The following is a 26,877-nucleotide window of genomic DNA, read 5'->3' on the forward strand; positions in this document are numbered from 1 at the left end:
CAAAACGATAAATGCACTAGGAAACACCACCTTGGTACTCTTATTTTCAACATCTATGGATGACCAGTATGTATTTCATTTGTACCTTTATAAACATAGTTACATAGTTACATGTATTCACATAACCACATTTTGAATCAAGGAACTTCAATCATGCCATAAATAATGCAAAAAAATATTCAAAACAAACATGTTAAAAGTATAAAGATGATTCCAAATAATAATAAATAACTGGATGAAAATTAGTGGTAAAGTCCTCACCCATCCCTGAGGCAACAATTTGGAGGATGTGCCATTCCCTGTTGCACCATCATCTGTCGTTTTCTGCAAGAAAAATATATTATAAGAATAAGCAAGCAGACACGAAAAATAAAAGGTTACCCCTGCGTCAGTGTATACAACCCATAATAAGGTGTTTGGTGGTGCATACATTTATAAACATATGATACAATGGAAAAGAGGGCCTTGATGTGAATGGAATAACATAATATTTGTTTGTTCCACAGCAAGTTCCAAAGATTCAAGTCAATTCAAAATTTCAAAAAGTTTGCCCGAGGAAACTAGAATAAAAATAGTAATAGAGGAAATTGAAGACACTTGCATTGTAAGTAGCTGAATCAGTTGTATTAGTCTCCTTAAGCAGCCCTCGTGCTTTCAACCTCTGTTTAAGTAGTTCAGGAAGTTCTTTTCGCTGCATCTGGCTTTCTTTTGAAGAATGTGCTTCAGTCGCCGTTGAATCCTTCTTTGGACCTACTTTAAAACCTCCGTCATTGGAAACTTCTGAGGGATGAACAGGTGACACCCGACCATCTGAGATTGCCTTGGATATGTTATGACCTTCCACACTGTGGTCATTAGACTCAGATGCAATCGTAAACATTGGAGTCCAATGTGTTCCATAATACGCCCCACCACCAGGTACACCATAGCCATTCCCAATTTCTACATTTCCTGAAAGAAAGAAAAAATGATTTACTCAAGACCCTTTCTCTACACTTAGTTTTAGAAATTGCAGAATAAACAGTGCCCACATCAAACATTTTGCCACTATGTGCAATGGCTTTGTCATCCTAGCATTACCATGAAAGGTAATGGTTCAAAAAAGCAACCAAAAAAGATGAATGACAAAGCCCATATTGATGAAAATTACAGAATTATTTTTTCAGTGGTGTCAAAAAGTACAGCAAGAAATTTTCATCAATTGGATTCTCTATCGCCATCAAGTGATATACAGATAAGAACTTAAGTAGAAAGATTCGTTACACAAGGTGACAGACTCAAGAAGTCTTCAAACATAGAAAGGCATAGAGAAGCCTTTGATCTGGTCATACAAAACATCAAAGCAGCATAAACAAGGATATGAAAACCAAAGTGGTTAAACAGTTCACTAGACACAGAAAGCATGACACACAAATTCATAACAGGTATTCCACAATGAATGCAAAACCAGTTTAAGCATAAGAATAAATGCCGTCAATAGCTAATAAAAAAATGATGCTTGTATGTTCTACAGAAATACTATTCGTTATCATATGCAAGGAAAGACATACAATAAAAATCTCAGTATCAAACATCAGACGTGGCATATTCATGATGATTCAAATCTTCTAACTGGGAGATTCCCCGATCTAGACTTTCAGTTTTTGCATCTGAGCCAAGTACAGAAAGCTAAAGACTAAGGGCATAAAATGTGAAAATAAAGAGCTTTGCACTCCGTTACCACCTGAAAATGCAAGTCCAAGTTGCATTTTCAAAGGCATTCTTTTCAGCATCTTTGCACCAGCATATATTCACACATTTTGAGGCATGTTTTGTTGTTGAGTTCACATATTTGGAGGCAAGGTTGCACATGTAGCAGATATTCACCTTCTGGTGCACTTATATGGATATTTCTCTGTTGGAAGGTGCCTACAGTTTTCAAAGCTTAAGTTACATATTTGATCATTGAAGGCATTTCTCACCACTTGGGTTAGTCTCACATCAGATGAGGCAATTCTACACATGTTGAAACTTGAGACATGACAAATCATTCTTGTGAACTCACGGCTTCATCTACAAGGCAACAAAGAGGTTTCTAAAGAATGCTCCTCATGAAGATTGGCATGTGTCTCCTGGAGACCCTCTCATAGTGGTCAAAGACTCTTGAAGAAAGGAACGTCCATCATTTTGAGGGATAGATGGGGATTTCCATGGCATAATCAAGGATCAAATGAAAAAAGGAGAAGGAATGCCTTAGTCAAGAAGATGACACTTGGCATTAATTTCACACATGGCATAGAGGAGAAGAACATTTATGAGAAACACTTCATTTAGAAACAACTAGAATAGCTCCTATATGTCCTCTTTCCAAAAAAGATTAGATATCTTTCCATAGAGTGCCAGATTACCACCAGTCCAACACCAGTAGATGCAAAGTGCCTGTGACTTTTCCAAATTATGGTCATAATTGAGATTCCAATAACTACTGGGAGTTATGGTGATTTCAAATTTTCCATCTCAAAGCCCTAGCCGCATTTGACCATTTCTAATGCATCGCTCCACCTTTGCATGAGTTTTATTGCTATTTTGGGGAGAGGAAGCTACTAGATGGTCATTCTTGGCACCCAAAATAGAAAGGTGACACATGTGGCAACAAAGACTAAATCAAACCCTATACTATGCATCTTTTCACCCTCAATTAAGAGTGCCTAGCTTGAAGGAGGCTTCTATACCTTCATTATGTTTTTTAGTAATATTATTTCTGTAAGGTTCATGGATCCAGATATTGTAACAGCGAAATTTTCTCTCTTCTACCTCTGAGCTTCCTGTCCATTAAATATGCTCTTATACCATGTGAAAATTCCTTGAAATGCAGTGGCTGCAATTAATTCTCCTAATTGATAATTCAATTTATTAATTTTTCTGATTAATATCAAATTAATCACACTGCAATTTCTTCACAAATAAAAATAAACGATGTGGAAATAAAAATGCTAGAAATTGTGAAATACTAGCACACAAATTATGACATCGTTATTTTTGGACAAATATCCTCAGAAAAACCCAATGTGGTAAAATCAGTGCAGCAGTGAGGGCTTTTATTATTATGCAGCAAAAAATCTTAGTACAATCTGGACGTCGAAAAAGCAATCTGGGCTCCAACTTCCAGCTCCAATAGATCTGTCCAAACCCTCTATGCAGGCCCTGTGTCACCCCTGCATATTCTGCCACACCCACTGCCTAGAACAACTGCTACTCAAGTTGTGTTGCCTGCTGCTAACTAAGAAAGTTTCTCTCCGACAGTATGGAAAATCCTCCCGACCTCCGGAACCTTAAACAAGCTTCCCTCAAGCAAAATCAAATTGCTCAATTGAGGCTATGTGCAGGCTCACTATGGCTATCTCTGCCTCTCTGCAAGCTACTCTTCAGAACTGGAAAATCTTCCTCCGGATACTGCTGACCTCTCCTACCACCTGCTACTCACCCATTGGCTCGACTTCCACTACTGAATCACTTCTACTATTGGGAATTCGACCTACCTGGGCAACTGAGTATTTGCACTAGTGTGTTCTCCATCTACCCTCGACCTCTTCTTATAATCTCCAGTTGGGACTCCAACGACCAAGATTAAAACTTAATCAATGGTTGAGATTATCTCCAGGTCGATCCATGTGAGTTTCTAGAGAATTCTCACCTTTCTCAATTAATTACTGTAAATTAATCATTTTCTCTAAGTTAGACTCAGGAAAAAAATAATTAATGAATAATTAACTTAATTAAGGAATTTCTAGGTGGATTTCCTAAAACCTTTTATGGGTTTTCGAGTCCTAGTGTTTCTTAGCCTCTCTAACAAATGTTGAGACTAGAACACAATTCGATGCTACAAAAACTAGCAGGGAAGATTGTCCTGGTTACTCCCTTGGGTCATTGAGATGGACTAAGAAACCAATATGATTGGGGAGTTTGGTTCTAAGGCTTGGAGTGCTCCCTTACGTCATTGTGTTTGACTGAGACCAGTGGGTTTGGTCAGGGACACTGATTTTGAGTTCTCTTCCTTGAGTCACTATGTTTAACTGAGAGACTAGTGGGCTTGGTCGGGAATTTTGATTTTGAGTTCTCTTGGGTCATTGTGCTTCACTGAGAAACCATTTCAGATGGTTGGAGAGTTTGGCCTCATGAACGACATTGATTGATCGCATGGTCAATTGGATCATGACCTTATTGCCATTACTTTTGGCTTATGGGATGAACATGATGCTATCAACCTTTCCTTATGCAGAAAATTGTACATCTGAGAGAGAGAATGAAAAATACCTCCCTGGCTAAGAGGGAGTGTTGATTAATTGTAAAAATTTCTCATTTCCCACCCCGGTTTTCAGTTTCACCTTATTTCTCCCATATAGTTAAATGCCCTTTCCCATATCCATACATTCAACGACTGAAAAATAAAAAATAAAAAAAAATAAAAAAATAAATAAAAATAAAAATAAAATAAAAAATTTGTTGAAAACACAAATTCTGGAAATTTTACAGAATGCTGGAAAATACAGAAATAAAAAATCAACAGGTACAAACAGCCATTTAACACATTTGAACACAGTGATTTTTGGCAATGTTTTAAAACTCCGACTCGGACTCCGACTCGATATCGACTCGGCCGGCTCGATTTCAATGATTCGGTCATTGTAAAAAATACATTAAATATTTATTTTTTATAAAAACACATAATTTTAAAGATTTTCATTCATGTTTCCAAACACATAGCATTAGAATATAGATAGAAGACAACATATGATCAAAGTAGGCTCATGAATATATCCATTATATCAAAATGGCACCCAGTGCATTGTCCAATACATACACGATGATGATATAGAGATCAAAACAAAAACACATAACCAAGGAGGCTATAAATGGCCTCTACAACAAAAGTCTGTGACCAGTACTACTAGGCCCTAGCTACTGCTAGAGTTGCCAACATCATCTGGCTCAGTGTTACTTGGGAGCAGGAGCGGAAGTGGGGAGCGAGAGCGAAAACGGGGGAGCGACATTTTCAGAAGCTCCTGGTTTGGGAGCGAATCCCAGAGGAGTTCGACAACCAATATCACTAACATCAAGGTACATAGAGGGATTGGTGCTCTTGATTAAATACGAGTTCCATACCCTAATACATGACAAAATTCGATGGAAACATTGCAATCCTCCAATCCTGAAATCCTGAAAAACTGATAAGTCTGCTGGATTTTGAATGAAATCTAAAATTCTACTTTCTCCATATGAAATCCAATGAGGCCGAAACCACTCTCAAACATCCTGAGTCATTTCATAGTAATGTTAAAAATTTAAGTAAAAGGATGAAAATGAAGATTAAAGAGAATGTCACTTTTACTTTAAGAATTTAACATTGCCATGAAATTTGAATAGCATATCAATAGTAGAGTGCATTTGAGTGTGTTAAATAGGGTTTGGGAGGGGTAAATGGACCCCAAATAACATTTAACTAATTCATAAAACACATTGGAGTCCAAACCAATCAGCAAACACTTCAAAATTTCATTAAAAAAATGTCAAATTGTTGTTTTGATGGGATTACAAGCTACTGGTTATGACTCGGCCGAGTCAATACAGAAACGGCCGAGTTGGCCGAGTCATGGCTGACTCGGCCTACTGAACCGTTTCCTCCACCGAGTCACATTTCTAGGCAATGAAACGGATCAACTCGGCCGTTTCCGTTTCGAATCGGCCGAATTTTAAAACTATGATTTTTGGTCAATGTGACCCTGGAAAAACCCCCTAATACTCTTGGGGAAAACCAGTTCGAGAGCTCTTTCTTATTTCTGAAAAGATGCTTTTACAATGAGAAATATTCAGCAAAAATCAGCAAGCAAATTTTACAACTTATCTCGTTTTTCGTGCCTTATAGCCAACTGGAAAATACTAGCAAACAGCAAAACAGGACAGCAATAAATGTTGTACGGCCTCCTCGATTTTCGTGCCCACTTTCAGCCTTAAATGCTATTGTATGGCCTGCAATAAATACACTGTATGGACCTCGATTTGCGTGCAAAAAAACAGCAATACGTTGTACGGATTTCCTTGGAAAATGTGCCAGCAAACTGCTCCTCGATTTCTGTGCAAACTTCTCCTCGATTTCTGTGCAAACAGCTGTACGGATTTCTAGAAAATCGTGCCAAAATCTGCCTTTCACTGTGTGCTAACTCAGCTGTACGGATTTGCTAAACTGCTGCCTTGGAATGTGTGCCAAGCTGCTGTCTCCTTCTCCTCCCTGTCCAGAAATCTCCCTTGCTCTCTTGCTCTCCTTCTCTCAATCTGCTCATGAAAGAATGAATGACATTTTCCTCATTTTCCTCCCTTAATCCAACCCTAAGTGACTTTTGGGTGATCCCTAAATCCAATGGCTGAAATAGATTGAGATCTAGGGCTGAGATTAAATGCTCATTTAAATCTCACTTTCTATTTTTAATTCACCCCACTTTAATAAAGACCCACTTAGTCATTTATTTCCAAAGTCACTTTTCCTTTCTAATTTTACATTGACTTTATTAAAGTCACTTTAAAATTAGACTTTAGTAACTTTATCACTTGAAGTCACTTTTAAATTAGATTTGACTTTATAAGAATTATAAAGTCACTTTAGGAGAAAAATTAAATTCTTTTGGACACTTTTCCCTAGGCCAAAGATCAAAGCCTTAGGGAACCACCTGTCCTCCAGTACCAAATTTCAACAGTAATTGTAGTTGCAGTAAGTATTTTCATCATCAAAATCAAAGGAGAAATAATTTGATTTCTAGCTATCCAAGTCAGCCCCAGTTTGACAGGTGGGCCCCACCACTTGAAGGGGTTTGACCCAAGGTCAAAACCCACCTTGTTGACACTCATATATTAGCATTCGTTGGACCTCATTTGGGCACCATCATCAACTCATCATTCAACCTACCTAGTGAGGGGATCTACTCACATGTGCAAAGAGGAAGAAGATTTTTCTCTGCATTGACCAACTAGTTTGACTTTTGTTGGCTAGTGTTGACTTGATTCTCTACTATTTCACTGAGTTGTTGGCTGTGGATTAGAGGCCAAATATTTTGTGGATCTTTGACGATTCACTGGTCGAGTTTCTGCTTGTGTCTGGGCATTGACTAAGTCTTAACCACAGGTCAAGCTTTGTGGTTTGATCGAGCTTTCTCTGTGGAATTACAAGACCAAATTTCGGCCCTTTGACCAGAAGCTACAGGCTGAATTTCAACCCCTTGATCAGACTTTGACTAGTTGTAATATTCCTAATAGGAAATAGCAGTGATAAACAAACCAAATACACACATGTAACACACAAAGCTAGAACATGCATAAACAACAACCATTAACACCATAAATTGTGCCAAGCTGAGCCATTTTATTGATTTAACAAGTGGGAGTAGAAATATAAATGGAGTGGATGAACCTGGGCTTGCTACAACAAGCAATGCAAGAACCCAAGTGAAAATAAGAGGCCCAAGTGTCGGAAATAGCTCTGCTCCACAAACTGCGCCCTACCAAGCAAAAGTGTTGCAATTGCTGAAGATAGAATTGTTGATTTAGCTCCCAAAACTCCCCAAAAAATTCAGCCAATTTAACCACATGCTCCTTAACCAAAACCCAAACAAACCTAGCAAGGAATCCTCCAACAACCCAACTATGGAAATACCCACCAATAAGCGCAAATTGCCCACGCTTCCTAACCACATGCATTGCTGGAAAAATAGTTGAAGATGCACCACAATTCCTCCAAAAAACTCTCATCAATTCTCCTATAAATTCCCTTCAAGTCTCTGCGCTTGAAGCTTCAGCCAACCCCATGATCAATCCTCACTCCTACTTTTGCGGAAGCCACCAGAGAGGCTTGTGCGGGCCCTAAAAAGGAATAAATTCCCCCTACGAAACCTCCATTGGATCTGACCTACAAACCACCCAAATCTCCAACAAATATATGAAAGATTTGTCACTCAAAAGCTTAGCAACATGCATGCACAAGAGTTGCCTCCACAAACAATTTGTCCCTCCTCTTCTACACTCAGTATACCTGTCAAAGGGGATGAATACTCCAGCAATTAGCTCTGGAACAGCCCTGCAAATGGTATAATATTACTCCCCTTGAGTGGCACTCGAAGTCCATCGAAAAAGAGGTGAGATTCCCGCCCGAAAATCTCGTGTGCTAAACAACACAAGTAGACTTGGCTAAGCAGCACAAGCGTACAAGAGTTCATTCTCAAATTGTCAAAAAGTCCCAAAATGAGGTCTTCTCCTCCTATTTATCCTTGAGCCTCTCCTCACTCCAAGTGGGCTCCACAACTTGTCCCCCTTTCTTCTCTCCTCACTCACAAGTGTGAATTTCTCTAAGGGGTGTGAATTCCCTCTTAGAATGGCCCCCACATTACACCTACCTTTTGATTTGCCTCCATTTTCCTAAATTTGACCTCCCCTTTTTCCACAAAAGCCAAGTGGGGTCCTCTCAACCCACTTTTCCCAAGTCAAATGCGTCAAAAATATCAAAATTGTGCAAAATGTATTACTTAGCAAAAATTTACTAAGTCGAATATCATATCAATAAATTTATCATTAACTTTTCTCTCTTTTGACTGATTTTGACTTGACATTTATTGTGGTCAAAGGTTGACATTTTCACTGGAAGATTAGATGTACAAATTTGATGAATTGAACAATCTCTCATAGGAAAAGATTACCAAATTTTCCCCCTTGTGGGGCTTTGTCCCATGAAAAATTTTGTGTCTCTTATCTCATTATTCATTGTGATCTTTACTACTCTACTGAAGTTTATGGTCGAAATTTTTGAAGTATTAACTACTTGATGATTTCAATGCTCTAAGAAGAAAAATTGTATCATTGGAAGTAGTTATCGAATTGAAAATTGTTCTAGTCTATCTCGTTACTAGAAAACTCAAGAAAAAGGCATCCACAAAAACTCACAATTGTTGATTTTGTGTAGCATCGGGAGGTATCATGCATGCAAAAAGGCCTCCTAAGTCATCCTAGAAGAAATTATGGAAACAAATATATATATATATATATGGGTTTCATGTAGGCTCAAAAGGGGCAAGTCAACCCCACCATGAAAGGGTGTGTCCCTTGGGGTAAATGCACCCATTCAACTTGTATATATATAGATGATGTGACACTTCATATGATCACTCACTCATCATCATCTCTCTTCTATAGAAGACACATGGGAGCAGAAAAAGGATGAAGTGACTAAAGTTTGAACTTGGTTTTTGGCACAGATTTCTAGACAATTTTGAATTGTAAGCCTTTTTGAAGAATTATTTCTTCTAGAAGAAAAGTTGTTGGGTTTTCTCCCAAGTTTGGGTTTCCCCAAGAAAATTTTGTTGTCTCTATTGTGATTTTATTGTTTTAATTGCATTACTATTGAAACCTTTTGTGTATAATTGCTCAATAATATCAGTGGCATAACATAAATTGTATGAAGATTATTAGGTAGTAAGTATTAGATCAGAAGATTGGTTTCTAATATGTATACTGTAGAAAATTCAACATGGTATCAGAGGCTTGTTGAAAGAGAAAGGACAAATCTTGTGGAGAAAACAACCCATGAGAGAGTCGTGGCATAAGACGAGAGATATTTGTTTGAGGAAGTGGAGCTTTTCGAGTGCTTTGTCTTCAACAAAGGCCGAGTTCACCATCCTTGAGAAGGTCGAGCTTTATGATTTGTTTGGAGTGTTGTCTGTGCATGTGTGAGAGAGATTTGATCCCTAGATGAGGATTGGACAGACCCTTGTCTAGGTTGCAAAGGAAAATTGATGGTCAAGTCTATCTGTGAGAAGATCTGAGGCATTAGTTAAGTTTTGGAAAGGGTTGTGTCTATTGGAAGCATGGCTAAGATAGGGATGACCACAAAGACTACTGACGCTGCCAGCCTGTCATAGACCAATCTTGCCCTATAAACAAGGCCGAAGTGAGAACAGATAGGTCGAGGGCCTCAGATTTGATGATTAGCCCAGCCGGGGAACTTTTATGAAGGGTTGAAGGTTGATTAAGCTAGGAAAAGGCTACTTAGAAGATTTGCGTGTAGGTCGCAGGTGACTCCTGGTGTTGGCCGCAAAGGGCCATAAGTAGTACCTCATGCAAGCCGAATTTGTTAAGCATTGGCCACAGACCTAAGAACGAGGGTCGAGGGCCTCAAATGGTGTAAACAAGAGGGCCAAAGTACCTTGGGCTTGTAGAAAGGTTGGGATAGAACATAGGAAGAAGGCTCAAGGGTCTTTTGTAGGTACTTTGTTTCCATGTTTGATAAATTTTCAGTGGATAAGCCTAAAACATTATTGCTTGGGCACAAGTTTGATGGGATACCATATCCTCAAGAAGAATACATCAAATCTGTCCAATAATGGACAAAGGGTGGAATGCTAGCTACATGTCCAAATGCTTCTTGCTTGCAATAACTAAAAGAAGCATAGATTATGGAAATGATAAGGGCATTGCCTGTGTTATTGGAATCTATGTTGCAGATGCCTCAACAAATTGATTCATGTTGGGTCAATTTTCAGATTATTCAACAAGGAGTCGTTTATGTTCAGTGCTTTCTGAGATAAGGGTTGTAGAGTTTATCAAGCCTAGTGGCATTCTTTCTATTGAAATATAAAGGTTTTGAGGAATGAGACAAGGAAGCCTTTATTTAATAATTTGATTCCAGGGAGAGACGTTTGGGATGCTGAAATGTTTCTTATTGAGATAAAGAAACTTTATGCATTATACAGTGAAAGGTCAAAATCAAGAAATGAAGTTACTAACAAAGTTGAATCTGTTTATAGTGACACTGCAGAAGATAATAAAATAAAAAATTTACTTAATGTCATTTTCCATGTAGTAAGTGCAGGGGAAAATAGGCAACTTGCTCTCTCTGCATTTGGAGGTAGTCTGTCTTCCTTGCGTTAAGTTTCGCTAGATCAAAGTTAGTTAAGTTTTAGCAAACTTGAAATCCTTCCTTGTTCAGATTTTTTTACTATGTAGTATGCATCTGATAAGAGCAATCTGGTATTTTCTTCCCAATATGCTCATCTTGTTGAACCTTACATGGTCCTTGATGCAGCTGCCTTGGAGAATCTTGAGATTCTTGAGAACAACCAAGATGGCAGCTCTTTAGGAACTCTTTTGCACAGATAGATCACTGTGTAATGGGATTTGGTAAAATATTGCTCAGAAAATGGCTTTTGCTACCTCTAAGGCGTGCAGAGTGAATCTTGGAACATCAAGATGTTATAGCATAGTTAAAGGGGAAGGTGTAAAAGCATAAATGAAGGGTTATCTTGGAGTAGACAAAGCAATACTTGGAGTACTACATGCAAGTGGATTTTGTGTGATGCACATTTGGTTCATCTCCTTGATAGCATATGGAATGACTTGGTATTGATGTCAGTCTGTTGTTGAGCCCTTGGTGGGACTAGATAGCTCGATGAATCTGAAAGATGAATAAACTCTAGCTCTTACAGTTCATGCAAAAAAAAAGGAAAGGAAAGTAGCATGCATCAGCAGCTAATGTTGAAGTTGAGGAAGAGCATCCACCTCAGAAGAAGGCAAAGGAATCCAAGTTTGATGAGTTTCCAAATGGACTTCATTGATTTATGCAAGGAGACAAGGATCAAGAGAGAGTTGACAATCCCCTACAACCCTTAGCAATTTCTTCCTTAATCAAGAGATAAGTATTTCATATTTTTCTCCCTTGATTATTATGATTTTTATTCCTTGGTCAGCCTCTTGTCTTTGTATCTTTTGCTTGGTTATAAATGTTTCTTACATGGCCTCATGAATGAGGTTTGCAAGTACATTGTGAACATTGCCAAGACAATGATTCAGGCAGCAGATGGCAGCATCAGGAAGAACAAGCTAGGCTTGTGACAAGAGGGTTCTCCCAGTAAGAGGGACTGGACTACGCGAAGATTTTTTCTGTAGTCACTAGATGGTCAGAATGTTGGACTCGATCTTAGACTCAAGAAAAATGTTTGATGTTTAAGAGGGAAGACTGTACAAATTGTTAGGACATCCAAGATCATGCTAGATGAAGAGCTTCCAGTTCCGAGGGAGTAGACCGTCAGGTAGAGTGGAATTAGAAACTTTCCTAGAGGATGTCATGAGTTGAGATTGTTTAGATGCTTAGAGACAAAAGAGCTCTAGGAGTAGTGTGCCTTCTTTGAAGAGACCACAACAATAGCATGACCTCCTTACATGGCAGAGGGAGCAGCTATAGCAAAAGGATTTGCCTCAGTGACAGAGGGGGCAGCCAGGACTACCATAGGAAGACCTGCTTCAGTGTCAAAGGGAGTTGTCCTTGGAAATTGAAATGAAGGATTCTAGCATATACACTATTTCTTAGCATTGGAGATTTAGATTTGACGGATCCCACGATTTACAGGAAATTGATTGGATCCTTGATGTGCATGTTATTATTTGCTTTGCAGTGACTGCCCTGAGCCAGTTTATGGTTGAGTCAAGGCATGTACATTGGGTTGCAGCGAATCATGTGTTGAGGTACCTACATGGTACAGTGGATGGCAACAAAGCATGTGATACATGTGTTGTACTATTGCATGCAGTTTGAGATATGTCTCAGGAAGTGAAGTGAGGTTGTAGGAATATACAGATTCAGGCAGAGGTAGGGTACATCGCATCCGATATCACAAGGCATGAAGCAGTTTGGCTTCATAAGCTAGAAGGGCATGGATGAGTCACTTCATCTGAGACATGATGCAAAGAAGAGAAGTAGAGCTCCAGCACATATCCACAAATGAGCAGATTTTGGACATACTTCAAAGATGAGCTTAGTATGATGTGGAATCTCTCCCTCATTAGAAGGGAATCATGGGTTCTTTGCAGGATTGAGCAAACCATCTCCTGAAGCCATAAAGGACTTTAACTGGGTCATAAAGGACTTTGACCAAGGGAGATGGATACATTCACCTTTGAAGCCAAAAGGACTTGACTAGGTCATAAAGGACTTTGACCAGAAAGGTGAATGGTCGAATGCAATGACAAGGCAAAACTACATGATTGGACAAATCTTCTCCTAAGAAGCCAGAAGGACTTGGCTAGGTCATAAAGGACTTTGACCTAAATAGTGAATGGACCAAGGGCAGATTCTCTCCTGAGAATCCAAAAGGACTTAGTTGGGTAATAAAGGACTTTGACCAAAAGAGATAGAGATATTTACCTAAGGAACCATAATGGACTTTGGCCAAAGGTAAATAGCCTTGGATACTCACTTGCATGTGAAGAGTTAAATCGCCCACTCCAGGATGTAGTTATCTATAGACATGCATCAACATGACAAGCTCATGAACTTTTCTTAACGAAAGAGAAATTTCAGTTAAAGGAAAATATGTTGCAGCCAAGGAGAATAACTCCCTCATTAAGAGGGAGTGTTTACTTTTGTGTAGCATCGAGGGGTATTCCCACATGCCAAAAGACCTCCTAAGTTGGCCTAGAAGAAATTATGGAAATTAAAATAGGTTAAATTTTATTTTTTGGTTTCATGTAGGCTCAAAAGGGGCAAGTTAGACCAACCATGAAAGGGTTTGTCCCTTGGGGTAAATGCACCCATTCGATTTGTATATATATAGATAATGTGACAATTCATTTGATCACTCATAAATCATCATCTCTCTTCTATAGAAGACACACGTGGGAGCAAAAAAAGGATGAAGCGATTGATGTTTGGACTTGGTTTTTGACAAAGATTTCTAGACAAATTTGAATTGTAAACCTTGTTGAAGAATAATTTCTCTTAGAAGAAAAGTTGTTGGGTTTACTCCCAAATTTGGGTTTCCCACGGAAAATTTTATTATCTCTATTGTGAGCTTACTATTTTCATTGCATTACTATTGAAATCTTTATTGTATATTTGCTCAATAATATCAATGGCATAAGATAAATTGTATGAAGATTATTAGGTAGTAATTATCAAATCAGAAGATTGGTTTCTACTTTGTATATTGTGCAAAATTCAACAACAATGATATCCATGTATTCTAAAGGTTACTTTGAGGATATCTTCTTCCTCATTCTCATCTGACCATATCTTAAATGGATATCCAAATTAGCAAAGAAATTGCTCCCTAAGATTCATTTAACAATTCATCAATGATGAGAATAGCAAACTTATATTTAATGGTGATCTTGTTAAGATCAATATAAACAAGACACATACACCATGAACAACACTTTGTGTAAGCCATCACCACCAGTGAAGAGAAAGCAATTTGGCTAGGTCAAATCATTCCAACCTCCAGCATTTCTTGAACCATACACTCAATCGCACTCTTCTAGACATATGGTTATCTATAAGGTCAATTGTTACAAGGAAGGCCCACTAGGATCAACTGAATAGCAAGATAGCAAGATCATACTCTCAACCAAGAGGAAGACCTTTGGGTATTGTTAATAACTCTTTGAAGATCCAAAGGCACAAAAGATCAATTTAGTTGTTTGAATATCCAATGAGCACAACTGTACAATTACTCTTGGGTGTCCCCTTTTTAACTACTTGTCATTTTGTTAGATCTTATCACTTTAGATGGTTTCCCTTGCATGCCTCCGAGTTCACTTTCCTTGCCATCAAAGAAAATCTCATAAAATGTTCCTAACAATTAAGTTTCATTGTTCCCAACAGTTGTAACCATTAGACCCCTAAGACAACATTATCTCCACCCATTTGGAATCCAATCATTGGTTTATCCAAAAAATAATCCCACATAATGGGCTTTAGCTAAAGACTATGGTGCTTCCCTAAACAATTTATAGCACCTCTATTTGCAAACTTACTTGAAACTATGGTGCTAAATATAAAAAGCAATTGAGAAGTTTGGCTAATTTGTAGTAATGAAATTATGAGTTTTTTGTAGTTAATGAAGTTATGGGTATTTTATATTGATGACCATATCCAACATGGTAGTGACCCTAAACTCTTAAACCATGTGAAATCTGGCCATAAGAACTAATTTTAAAAGACAAACTTAAGTTATTTGCATTATTTCTTTGACTTCCAAGTATTACAAACCAAGGAAGGAATTTCCCTTTCCCAATCTAAGTATGCATGTGACTTTCTTCATCACGTTCACATGGAAGATTGTGAACTAGCACCATCTCCTTTCCAATCTCGAGTCAAACTTTCTAACACCTGTACTAAACCGAAAGTAGATGCCACTTTGTAATCAATTAGTTCGTAATCTTTTACATTTGACTCATACCCATCCTCATATTTCCTTTGTTATTAGTCAAGTTGCCTTGTATATGCAAACACACCATGTCAGCGATTGGAAAGCAACAAAAAAACAATTTAGTATATCCAAGGTACAATTCAATTTGGGATACACTACAATTCAAGGGGGGCTCCTTTGTGGGTTGGTTTCACTAATTCCAATTAGACCAATGACCCTCATGATCATAAGTCTATTGCAAGATCTGTTTTGAATCTTGGTTCCAAACCTATCACTTGGGCTTGCAAGAAACAAAAAGCTCTTTCTCTTTCTTCAAAAAAAGCAATGTACCAAGTACTGATTCATGCAAGCCAAGAAGCCTTGTGCCTTCGATAAATCCTTTTGGAGCATGGATTTTGGCATCAGCATCTAACCACCCTCTGATGTAACAATCAAAATGCCACCAAGCTCACCAAAGATCTAGTTCAACATTGACACAATAAACACATTAAACTACACATACACTTCATCATAAAGATTATTCAAGATCATGTTCTCGAAGTGCTCTTTTGCCCAATAAATGATCAAGTTGCAAACATTTTCACGAAGTCACTTTTAGAAGTGAAGTAATACAAACTTCAATTCATGTTAGGAGTTCATTAAGTTGTCATTAAGGGGAGGATAAGCTCTAATGCCTCTTACATTCTCTTATTGTGTCACTTTCGTAAATCCTTTAATTAAGATATTAAAACACATAGGAGTTAGTTAAGATCAGTTTGGTCTAATGTGTCTTTAAGTAATGTGTGTTTGTTCAATATGCATTAGTACGCATTTGTAGTTACATAATCTAATGGTCACCATATGTTCTAGACATAAAGTGATCCAACAATTCATATTCTCCAAGAGATTAACAACTATATTGTCATGTAGCTTAACACCAAATTGGTCCATGATCTCTATTTAAAGAGCATGGAGGGTCATTTGCTAAAGATCAATCATGAGAAACTCTTATGTACAATATTTTTCTTTTGCATTAATATATTGCCTTAAGTGGTCACATTGGTTGGAACATGGAAGGATTTGACAACGTAAAACAATGGTATACTTATCTTTGATCTCATTGTGTGAGTGGTTGCTTATGATGTTTGACCTATGTGAAAATACCCCATTTTGTCAACCATCCTCAAGGAGAACCTTGTTCAAGCTAGATAAGCAAACAACATGCTGATGATCTTATATTAAATGGAAAAATTCATTTGCTGAAGAAACTTTGTCAGGAACATGATCATCCATTTGCAACACCCTCTATAAACAATGCTTTGAGGTCGAAGAGTTTTGCAAAGGACTTGCAATGGAAATAAATGTCCATTACATATGCTAGCATGTGAGTAATATTTATAAATACATGTGAATCACGTTTTTCATTCATAACATTTATTTGAAATAGTTGTTATTGTACATAGTCTACAATTGTGTCTCTTACATTTTTCATAGAGCCCTACTATTATAGCAAAAATAACAGATTCAAATATGCCAATACCACACAATCTCTTAAACAAACATTATCTCAAAATAAAATCCAAGGTCTTCTAGAAGTCAACCAAAAAAAAGCTTTGCAAGATCATTGTCTATCCTCTTCAAGAATACTTAAAGTGTAAGTTATGATCACTTGTCTATAGTATTTTATGAAACCTGCTTAGATTGTAACTCTAAGTTTATACTCTCCAAATGCTCATAAGGCCATGTATTGAAGACAATACCAAAAAGCTTGACAAATATATGTTAAATCATAATAGTCTTATAATTATTTGAATCAAAACAATCAACCGATTTAAAATATGGTGGATAATATTTTGCAACCATTAAGATGTGAAGCCCATTTGAACAACATCACTAAACAGTTCATTAATATGAAGTGCAAGAGAGTCAATACTATTACCCCTCATTTCAGCAGGTACACATAAGTCATTTTCAATTTGACAACACCAGTGTAAGTCCGAAAAGATGCAAGTCAAAAGCCTTGTAGGCCATGTGAGGTTATGCATTATGGTATCCTAGGCCTATTATGGTTAGCCATGCTTGGTCCTCTTCAACTCCATTCTTAGGTCCTTGTTACCCACCAAAATGGGTAACCCCCTAAGAGAAAACCTTTTCTCCCATTTTGGATAGCCAGCAACCCTACACATTGCTTGATGATGATATGCCAACTCCTCCACCATTTGCACCATTCATTACACCTCTCGGCATAGACATTCCTCTTGGATGAAGGTGGGCTACCACTCAATAGGTATTTTTATCATTTTGCAATCAAGTGTTTTCACTTAAAGTTTTGGGCATTTAGTATGGATAAAGAGGTGATCTGGTTGATAGACCGATCTTGACTATAAATTTGTTCTCTCACCTTACCAGGGGAGTTAATCTTTACACCTAGTACAATGGGGCATCCCCTAAGGCCTTACAGTGATATGAGGAACACTACTTGGAAACCCTAGATTGAAATAATGTGTTCATTCTCCCTTTTTCCACACTTAACACTTTCCATATCACATTATAAGCCCATGATACCATCTTCACTCTTCAAGTTTAACTATCATTGGTTCATTAGGATTTGGCACTTATCCACGTCCTTGAATGGGTCCAAAAAACATTTCCCTGGAGGTTGATGCAACTAAAAGAATGGAAGATCATAATATGGCCACAACGAAAGAAAAGAAATCAAAATGTGAAAGATGGTTGGGACACAAGTTAGCGTGTGGGCAAAAGCATAGCATGAGCTCTATGCTCCTCATTAGCCATCACTTGATTCCTGACCCCTTGATGCTCCATCTCATCAAAAGGAACCCTTGCATGTCCCAACCCTAATGAGCGATAAATTGCATCATCTTAAGGGGTACATTGAATGTTGTATCATAAAGAGCAAGCTTTAATACATAATTTATACACCAAAATACAAAGCATTATCAAAAGAAGTAAAAGGCACACCAAAGGGGTGGCAAAAGGTAGGTCAAGTAGGGTAACTCGTGCATCCACGGTTGCTCCGTCCATTATGTCTATACACTCAAGATGTGGACTCTCACTAGTTAGTTGTAGAATTTCCATGAAATTCTACAACTAGTTATATGAATAATCTGAAATCTAATATATTTTCATAAAGACACAAAATTTCTCTACTAACTTTGCAACAAAATAGAACAAAATTAAAAACACAATTTCACAGATATAAACCCACTTGTTCGTCTAGGGAACCCAACTCGGAAAACCCTCAGCTTAATAAGAATTTTAATGATAAAAGAATGAGCAATAGATCTCTTCCAAAAACAATCTTGTTTCAATAGAAACCAATCTGGTTTCCTCTGCTTGTACTAAGTTGAAACACCTGCAAGACTCTGATCCATGCTGCCCTATTTCCTTGCACAAATCCCAAGGAAATTCTCCTATAAATCTGCACACAAGCCTCTCTTGGTACTTTAGTCCTCTCACAAGCTCACACACACAAACACAGATATGTGTTATCTACTACCTTGTCTCACCAACTCGTGCTCACCAGACAATGAATAATTTTGTGCCTTGATCCTCCTTATAAGCTTTTCGAATAGGCTAAATCTGAAAAGTAATATGTCTGGAACTCAAACTAGTGCTTGATGAGTTAATTGAGTCTAACTGACTCATGTAACTTGTCCTGCCAAAATTTCGAACTTGAGACTCACATATGTCAATTTCCAAAACTAACTCGCAGTAGGAAACACTAAACTGAGCCTCCCACTCTAGCACATCAGTCGAACTGCTTCATAGTTGTCCTAACTTAGAGGAATTTGTCCTAAATTTTAGGAATTCATCATAAATTTTAGGAACTCGTCCTAACTTTTAGGAACTCATGCATGCTAAGGATTTACGAAAGTGACACAATAAGAGAATGTAAGAGGCATTAGAGCTTATCCTCCCCTTAATAACAACTTAATGAACTCCTAACATGAATTGAAGTTTGTATTACTTCACTTCTAAAAGAGACTCAGGGCCCACACAGCCTTGACACAGAGCCAGGAGGGCCAGCGCAAAGGAAGAGTTGCCTTCCACATAGAAAGTCGGGGAATTGCTGGAAACTGCCGAAACAGCCAGGAAAGCTAACACAGTGGGCAGAAGTACTGACGCAGAGCCTCAGAGAGCTCCACACAGGCCCACACAATTACTGCGAAGGGGCAGCAAAGTTGTAGCCGAGGCCAACCAATTTTGCCGCTGGAACAGCCAAATTCTGTCGGGTGAAGTGAGGTAAAACTCACTCAAGTTCTCCACCATTGTATTTCTCTGTCACTGGTTTGTCGGGAGGGCAACCAACATTTGTATTCAGAACTTCTGCTTAATAATAGAAAACCCTCAGAGTTGTTGCACCGATTTTCCCGCATTGGGTTTTTCCAGGGACGTTTAGTCCAAAAATAAGTGTCCTTTGCATGGTTGTCTCATTTATTTTTCAGTACTTGATCTGTATAGTGGTGTAGGCTGCAATGTATTTACATTAATATTTTCTGAATATTTCTAAAAATAACTTGTTAAATGAAGAATACAAGTAGGTAATGTAAATCAATTTACTGCAGTAGGATTTCTGGTTTATTAGATTCAGAAATTTTCACATGGTATCAGAGCGATTGCAGATCAAGGAGGACTGAAGCCATCAACGAAAGGACAAAGGAGAATCTGTGCTGAAGACAGTTGTCCCAAGATACAACGCAGTTTTTAGCCGAGAGAGCAGAGGAGGGGTGATGCAGTCACCAAGGGAGGCTCACGCAGAGCCTGCGTCAGCCTATTTGTGTGATGTTGTAGCTGCAAAGGGCAGCGCAGTGATTGTTGGGCCAGCGCAGAGACTGTTGAGTCTCATTTTTCTAGTTGTTGGGGCTAGAGGTGCAGTGCAGACTTCATTTGGAGTTGTTGGCGGGGTGTTGATTCTGTTCGTGCATAACAGTACCTAGTGGGGCAGAAGAAAAGTAGAGGGAATCAATTCCTTAGAAGATTTCTTGCCAAGAATTGTAGATCCAGTGCTGAGCAGCAGCAAAGAGAGATCAGAGACGGGTGGTTCGACAGTTGTTGACAGAAGGATTTCCGTGAAGGAAATCGAATTTCAGAGGGAGCTTGTCCCTTAGAGGATTTCTAGCACCAAAGAAATCCAGATCCGAGTTTTGTTAGGGCAGCAGTGAAAGAGGGAGAATAGAACCAGTTCGACATTCATTTGGCAGTTCTGGCAGCCGCATCTCCAGGAGGGAGATGAGGAGATTTAGAGTTGTAGTTCGAGAGAGCTACAGAAAAGGGGCAGGATCCTTGAGGTGCCCAAACTCTTGGATCACATACCGCTAAGGGTGCCCTTAATGACAGTAGCAAAATGATGGGAGTTAGTTGGTGCGAGGGATGATGGAGCGACAGTGGCAGAGCTAGAGTGCCAAAGTCTAAAGCAGCGCAGTAGAGTGTTGCAGCAGTGCGAGAGGCACAGAGCAGATACAACAGTAGCGCAGTAGCATCAAAGAGTCAGGATATTAGCAACAGAGGTAGCTTCAGCGTCAAGGGGCATCTAGACTGACCAGCATGTTAGCTTTTGGGTAACTTTTTAAGTTGCTTACTTCTCAGCAAATGAGTTGCAATGCAGCAATTAGCAGTGGCGGTGCTATGGGTAGCATAATGCAACATATTGAGAGGGAGTTGCAGTACAGATGCAGCAGTGACAGTGGCAGTGTCATGGGCAGCAGTACAGGTTGCAACAGCGCAGTGGATGAGGGGCAACAGGCTAAGCATCCACAACGCAAATGGCCGATGTCGTGGATCAGTGTGATACTTCTCTTGGGAAGTATTGCTAGAGCACATTCCTCACTAAGAGGGAGTGTTGATTTTTGGGTAGCATCGAATGTGCTCTAGCTCCAAAATTTTGTGGAGGGGCTAGAACACATGAGATCTCCAAGACCCAAAAATCGTTTGGTGAAATTCCACCTGGATTGTATTTTATTAAAATAATTAATATTTTTAATGGGGTTCCTAAGTCTAAACTTAGGAAAATTAAAATATTAATAAAAATATGGGTGAGAAACTTCTCAGAGACGAGGATCAAGTCTAATTTAATCTTAGCCGTTGATTAGAGATTAGATCACGGTCATTCATTTATCAACAGGAAAAGTATAAATGCAGGCTTGGTGTCAGTTGGAGAAGACACATAGAGAGATTGAGGAAATCGATTTTCTGAGGTGAGAAGCTCTCAGGAGGGAAATCGATTAGGGAGATCTTGCAGCTAAGGGGCAGTGATAGTTCAAGTTAAAAGAGTGCCAAACACACATGTGGATTTCCAATGAATTAATTAATTATGAGCAAGCTGAAGCTCAATAATAATACAGAGATATTTACAATAATAGAGACATCAAGTTTCTATGTAGAATATGGAAACAATCAGTTTCATCTAAGAAACTGCTTAAAAGAATAAAAATAGCAACAGCTAAATAGTGACAGCTAAAAGAATGAGTATTAAATACTAAATAGGAATATTCTAATACCCTCCCTTAATACTCAATCTATTTACAACACCAATAGACCCTCTGAATTTTACAAATTTATCAGGACCAAGAGGCTTGGTGAAGATGTCGACGGGCTGCTCTGTTGTGGGAACATATTGCAACTGAACTGAGCCGTCTTCAACAAGCTGGCGAATGTAGTGGCAATGAGTTTCCACATGCTTTGTTCTTTCATGAAAGACTGGATTTTTGGCAAGTTTGAGCACTCCCTGATTATCACAAAACAAAGAAGTAGGCCTTGTCTGGGAAACATGCATATCTGCAAGCATACGTCGAAGCCAAACTGCCTCACAGGATGCCTTAACTGCTCCCCGATACTCTGCTTCTGTTGAGGAGAGAGCCACTGCTTGTTGCTTCTTACTAGTCCAAGTAACAGCACCGGATCCTAGACTAAACACATACCCAGCTGTAGATTTACGGTCATCAACCGAATCGGCCCAGTCAGAATCAGTGTAACCACTGAGTATAGGATTGGAACTGCGAGTATATAGGAGGCCATAATCAGAAGTACCACGCACATATCGTAGCACACGCTTTGCTGCTATCCAATGATCAGCTTTAGGAGCTGACATAAAGCGGGAAATATAGCTTACTGCAAAACTGATGTCAGGTCTGGTGGCAGTAAGATAGATGAGACTGCCCACTAGTTGCCTGAATAAAGTTTCATCCACAAGGGGAGAGGATGACTGTGATGAAAGTTTGAGCCCTGGTTCCATAGGAGTCGTGGCCGGTTTGCAATCCTGCATTCTGAACCTGTCCACAAGATTTTTGGCATACTTGGACTGAGAGAGAAAGATATGATTTTCAGTCTGCCAAACTTCAACCCCCAGACAGTAATGAAGAAGTCCCAAGTCTGTCATCTCAAAAGTTCTGCATAAATCTTGTTTGATCCCATGGATCAAATGTGCAGAGCTGCCAGTAATGATAAGGTCATCCACATAGACAACCACAAGCAAGATATCATCACCAGTATGCTTGATATACAGGTTTGCATCAGATGGGCTCCGCTGAAAACCCTGATCTGTCAGGTACTGATCAATTTTCATGTACCAAGCCCGAGGAGCTTGCTTCAATCCATAGATTGCTTTAGCTAATCGACATACTTTCTGTTCTTGACCAGCAACCTTGAATCCTGGAGGCTGCGTCATGTAGACTTCTTCTTGGAGATCACCATTTAGGAAAGCACTCTTTACATCCATCTGATGAACTTTCCAATTGAACTGAGCTGCTAGGGCAAGGACAAGCCTTATGGTACTCATCTTGGCTGTAGGAGCAAAAGTCTCTTCATAGTCGATGCCTTCCCTCTGTGAGAACCCTCGAGCCACAAGACGAACTTTATACTTGTCTATGGTTCCATCAGCTTTGTATTTCACTTTATACACCCATTTGCAGCCTATGGGCTTTTTCCCTGCAGGAAGATCAAAAAGTGTCCATGTGTGATTCTTCTGAAGACTCTGGAATTCGGCTTCCATAGCCTGTTCCCACTCAGATGTACCCTTAGCCTCTGAATAGGTTTGAGGCTCAAAAATACTATGAAGGTTAGCCATAAGAGCAAAATTGACTGTAGACTGTTGTTTGTTCTTATGTCTAGAAGTTCTACCTTCAAGAAGCTCATCATCCCGGAGATCACCAATGGTTTTAGCCCACCATTTAGGCCGAAGAGTAGAGGAACCAATATCAGGAGGAGGTGGAGAAGACTCAAGAGCAATAGGGGCAACAAGAGGAGGGTTATTTTCTGGAGGAAGCTCAGATAGAGTATTATCAAATACTGATGCTACATCATCCCTCCCATCAGGTGGACCGACCGGAAGAAGAACACTGTGAGGTTGATCCTCAGAACACTGCTCAGAAGAAGACTGAAAGAATCCTCTGTCTTCATCAAATACTACATCCCGACTAAAGCTAAGACGACCAGTGGCTATATCAATCAGCCTATAGGCCTTGTGATGATCACTGTAACCTGTCATCATGAGTTTCTGGCTTTTGGAATCCAACTTAGAGCGCTTAGCAGGTGGAATCCAAACATATGCAACTGAGCCAAATACTTTGAGGTGACTGATCTTAGGCTTACGGCCAGACCAAACCTCTTCAGGAGTCTTCCCTTTAACAGCCTGAGTAGGTGATCGGTTAAGAAGATAAACAGCAGTAAATACTACTTCAGCCCAGAATTTGTTTGGAACACTCCTGTGTTGTAACATGGAACGAGCCATTTCAACAACCGTGCGGTTGCGACGCTCGACAACACTGTTCTGCTGAGGAGTGTAGGGTGTGGTTAACTGACGTTTGATGCCATGAATATCACAGAAGTTGGCAAAAGCTGAAGAACAAAATTCCCCCCCATTGTCGATCCTAAGGGTCATGATGTTACAGCCAAACTCTTTTTCAACTAAGGTTTTAAACTTCTGAAAGGTACTAAGTGCATCAGATTTATTTTTTAGAAAATACACCCACATTTTTCTACTGAAATCATCTACAATGAGTAAAAAATATTTGCAAGCAGTGATAGAAGCTGTATTCATAGGACCACAAATATCAGCATGAAGTAACTAGAGTACCTTAGATGCGCGCCAAGATTCTCCATCCTTGAATGAAGACCGATGTTGCTTTCCCGCTTGACAGGCGCTGCATACCCCCAACTGTTGAGTCTGAATATCAGGTAATCCTGACACAAGTCCCTCCCGAGAGAGCTGAGAGAGATACTGCATATTTAGATGCCCATATCGCTGATGCCATAGAGTGCTGATGGGAGAGACACGTGCTGCTAGAGCCACTTCTGGAGAGTCACCGGTGTCAAGTAGCCTGTATAGACCATGGTCCTCTAGGCCAACAGCAACTGTTAGACTAGTCTCCCTGTCAATAATGGAGCACTTGTGTGCACTGAACACTACATCAAGCTAAGGAGAATTCCTCATAATCTGGCTGACAGACAGCAGATTAATTTCCATACCAGGAACATAGTATACATTCAGAAAGATGAGTGTGCGCCCACCAGACTGGATTTGAACTGTACCTCTGCCAACTACTGTGTACTTTTCACCTCCGCCAAATACCACGGAATCACTGAAAGGTGAGAAGTCAATAAACCAGTCACGCCTATGAGAAAAATGGCGTGATGCACCAGAATCAATGTACCAGGCAGAGGAAGGAACATGATCTGAAGACCTTTTAGCCATAAAGGCGTAAAAGGCAGAATCTGTCTACTCGGAATGTTCTGCAACATTTGCTGTCTGATGGGGCCCTCCCTGTTTCTTCTGTTCAGAAGCAATCCTCTGTCGGCAATCTTTCTTCATGTGATCGAACCTGTGACAGTAATTACACTGCACACTTTTCTTCCTAGCAGGATCAAAAGGCTGAGAAGAGCCTTTCTGCTGAAAGGACTGAGAGGACTGATATTTTGCAGCAAATGCATTTTCCGAGGACATTGATGAAGCACCACTACCAAACTGCTGTTTCCACTGATCCTGCTGCAGGAGTTTGGTGCATAACTCTGGAAACTTCAGATCAACATTTGTGGTGGTAATGTTGAGTGTTTCTATGAAGTGTTCATAAGATTTCGGTAGACTTTTCAAAGTAATGACTACCATATCTTCTTCCTCCATGGTCCGACCAATGGCTTCGCGCTGATCTCGAATGTCTTTAATTTTGTTGAGATGTTCCTATAAAGACATATGTTCGTCCATCATGATGGAGAACAACTGATTTTTGAGAAAAAAAGCTCTGCTTTTGTCAGATGTCTCGGGCAGTTCTTTCAACTGTTGCCAGATCTCGGCAGCTGTCTTGCCAGATCTCGGCAGCCTCTCGATTTCGATCATCAAATTTATCTTGATCGGTACTAGCTGTACCGGGACGAAGCTCTTTGCCCAAAATGAGCTGATCAAGACGCCTGTATTCAAAAATGGTCAACATTCTTTGTTTCCAAATGTTATAGTTGCTGCCATTAAAGCGTTGATTTCCTTCTAACATCAGATTGGTGAGCGTGGCCATTTTCCCAAAGACAATACAGAAGTCTGACACAAATTTCAATGTAGCTGCCCGCTTATCCTGGTGCAAATCAAAACAGAATTTGTTCTGCGAGGCAGGTTCAAGAAAATATATATATATATATCGCTTACCCAGCAAAAATCTCCATAGAAAAATGAGCGCTATATTTTGAACCAGTAAAAAAAATTTATGGGTGGCTATCTTTCTAGATAGGGCGAAACTCCAACGTCTGATTTTTCAGCAGATAACTTAATTCATGCAACCAAGAAACAGCATAATGACCAATACGTGAGAAGAGTTTGACCAATACGTGGACTGAAATGTGAAACCACGTGAGCCGCCGTTTTGAAATTTCTCACACAGCAAATATGCGGGGTCAAACAGCACGTATACACGTTTTTTAATAGACCCACGCTGCACACAGATTGCGTGTCGATGGATGCTAAAAAGGAATAACGCGGAGAGAATATTGCCGCGGCTTCGATCTTCGTTAACTGCCTCAATTTTTATTGTCTCTGCTGCGATTTACCTTGATGCCACCAATCTGCACTTTGCTGAAGATTAAACGTAATTTTCTAAGAGGCTGAGACTTTTACCATTGACGAAGTTCGACCATCGACTGGTGCTCGGATCCGCCACGAGAGTCGAGCCAATGTCCAAGATGCGTGGTCAATTCTCACTGCAAAAAAAAACTGATTGACCACGTGACGTGCAGAGGGCTCGTAGCAGGGGACACGGTCAATGAAGAAATGTCCAAAGAACGACGGTAAATATCGTAGATAGCTTCCTTATCGAGGAGAACGGCCACATCGGTGTGTTTCAGAGGAGAATGCGTGGAGATCTTGCTGCCCTATGCGGACAAGACAGAGACGCCGGAATTAGAACAAGACGTCCAATCTCCTACATCTGTCGGCACCACAAACCCATCAATTTCTGTGTCCGCTGGCCGTTTGTTGAATTCGCTGAACCATTTGAATTTTGAACAGAGCCGAGAGCTCCCCAAATGCAGCTTCCAACGACCACTTGCTACGTCCTCAGCTACTCCTGTCCTTCAACGCCAACACCCGGCAACACGGACTTTCACATTCAACAGACAATAGGGCCTGAATCGGTACACCAGCAAGGGAAAGCTACTCTTTTTGTTCTAAACCAGATCCAAG

General features: G+C 39.5%; 1 protein-coding gene across 2 annotated transcripts in view; it reads right to left on the reverse strand.

The window, feature by feature from the left end:
- Positions 1 to 26,877, reverse strand: part of LOC149201616 (uncharacterized) — a 159,568-nt gene that overhangs the window by 60,997 nt on the left and 71,694 nt on the right. For both annotated transcript variants that reach the window (XM_089402967.1, XM_089402966.1), the window contains 2 exons: positions 602 to 951; positions 262 to 324 (listed from right to left, as the gene is read on the reverse strand). In XM_089402967.1, the coding sequence (XP_089259093.1) occupies positions 262 to 324; positions 602 to 951 (413 nt within the window). The remainder of the gene's footprint in view (positions 1 to 261; positions 325 to 601; positions 952 to 26,877) is intronic.

The sequence above is a fragment of the Pinus tabuliformis genome, chromosome 2_1, assembly GCF_031772625.1.
Source record: "Pinus tabuliformis cultivar Carrire ecotype Pingquan chromosome 2_1, CPIR1, whole genome shotgun sequence".
In the NCBI taxonomy this organism is placed as follows: domain Eukaryota; kingdom Viridiplantae; phylum Streptophyta; class Pinopsida; order Pinales; family Pinaceae; genus Pinus; species Pinus tabuliformis.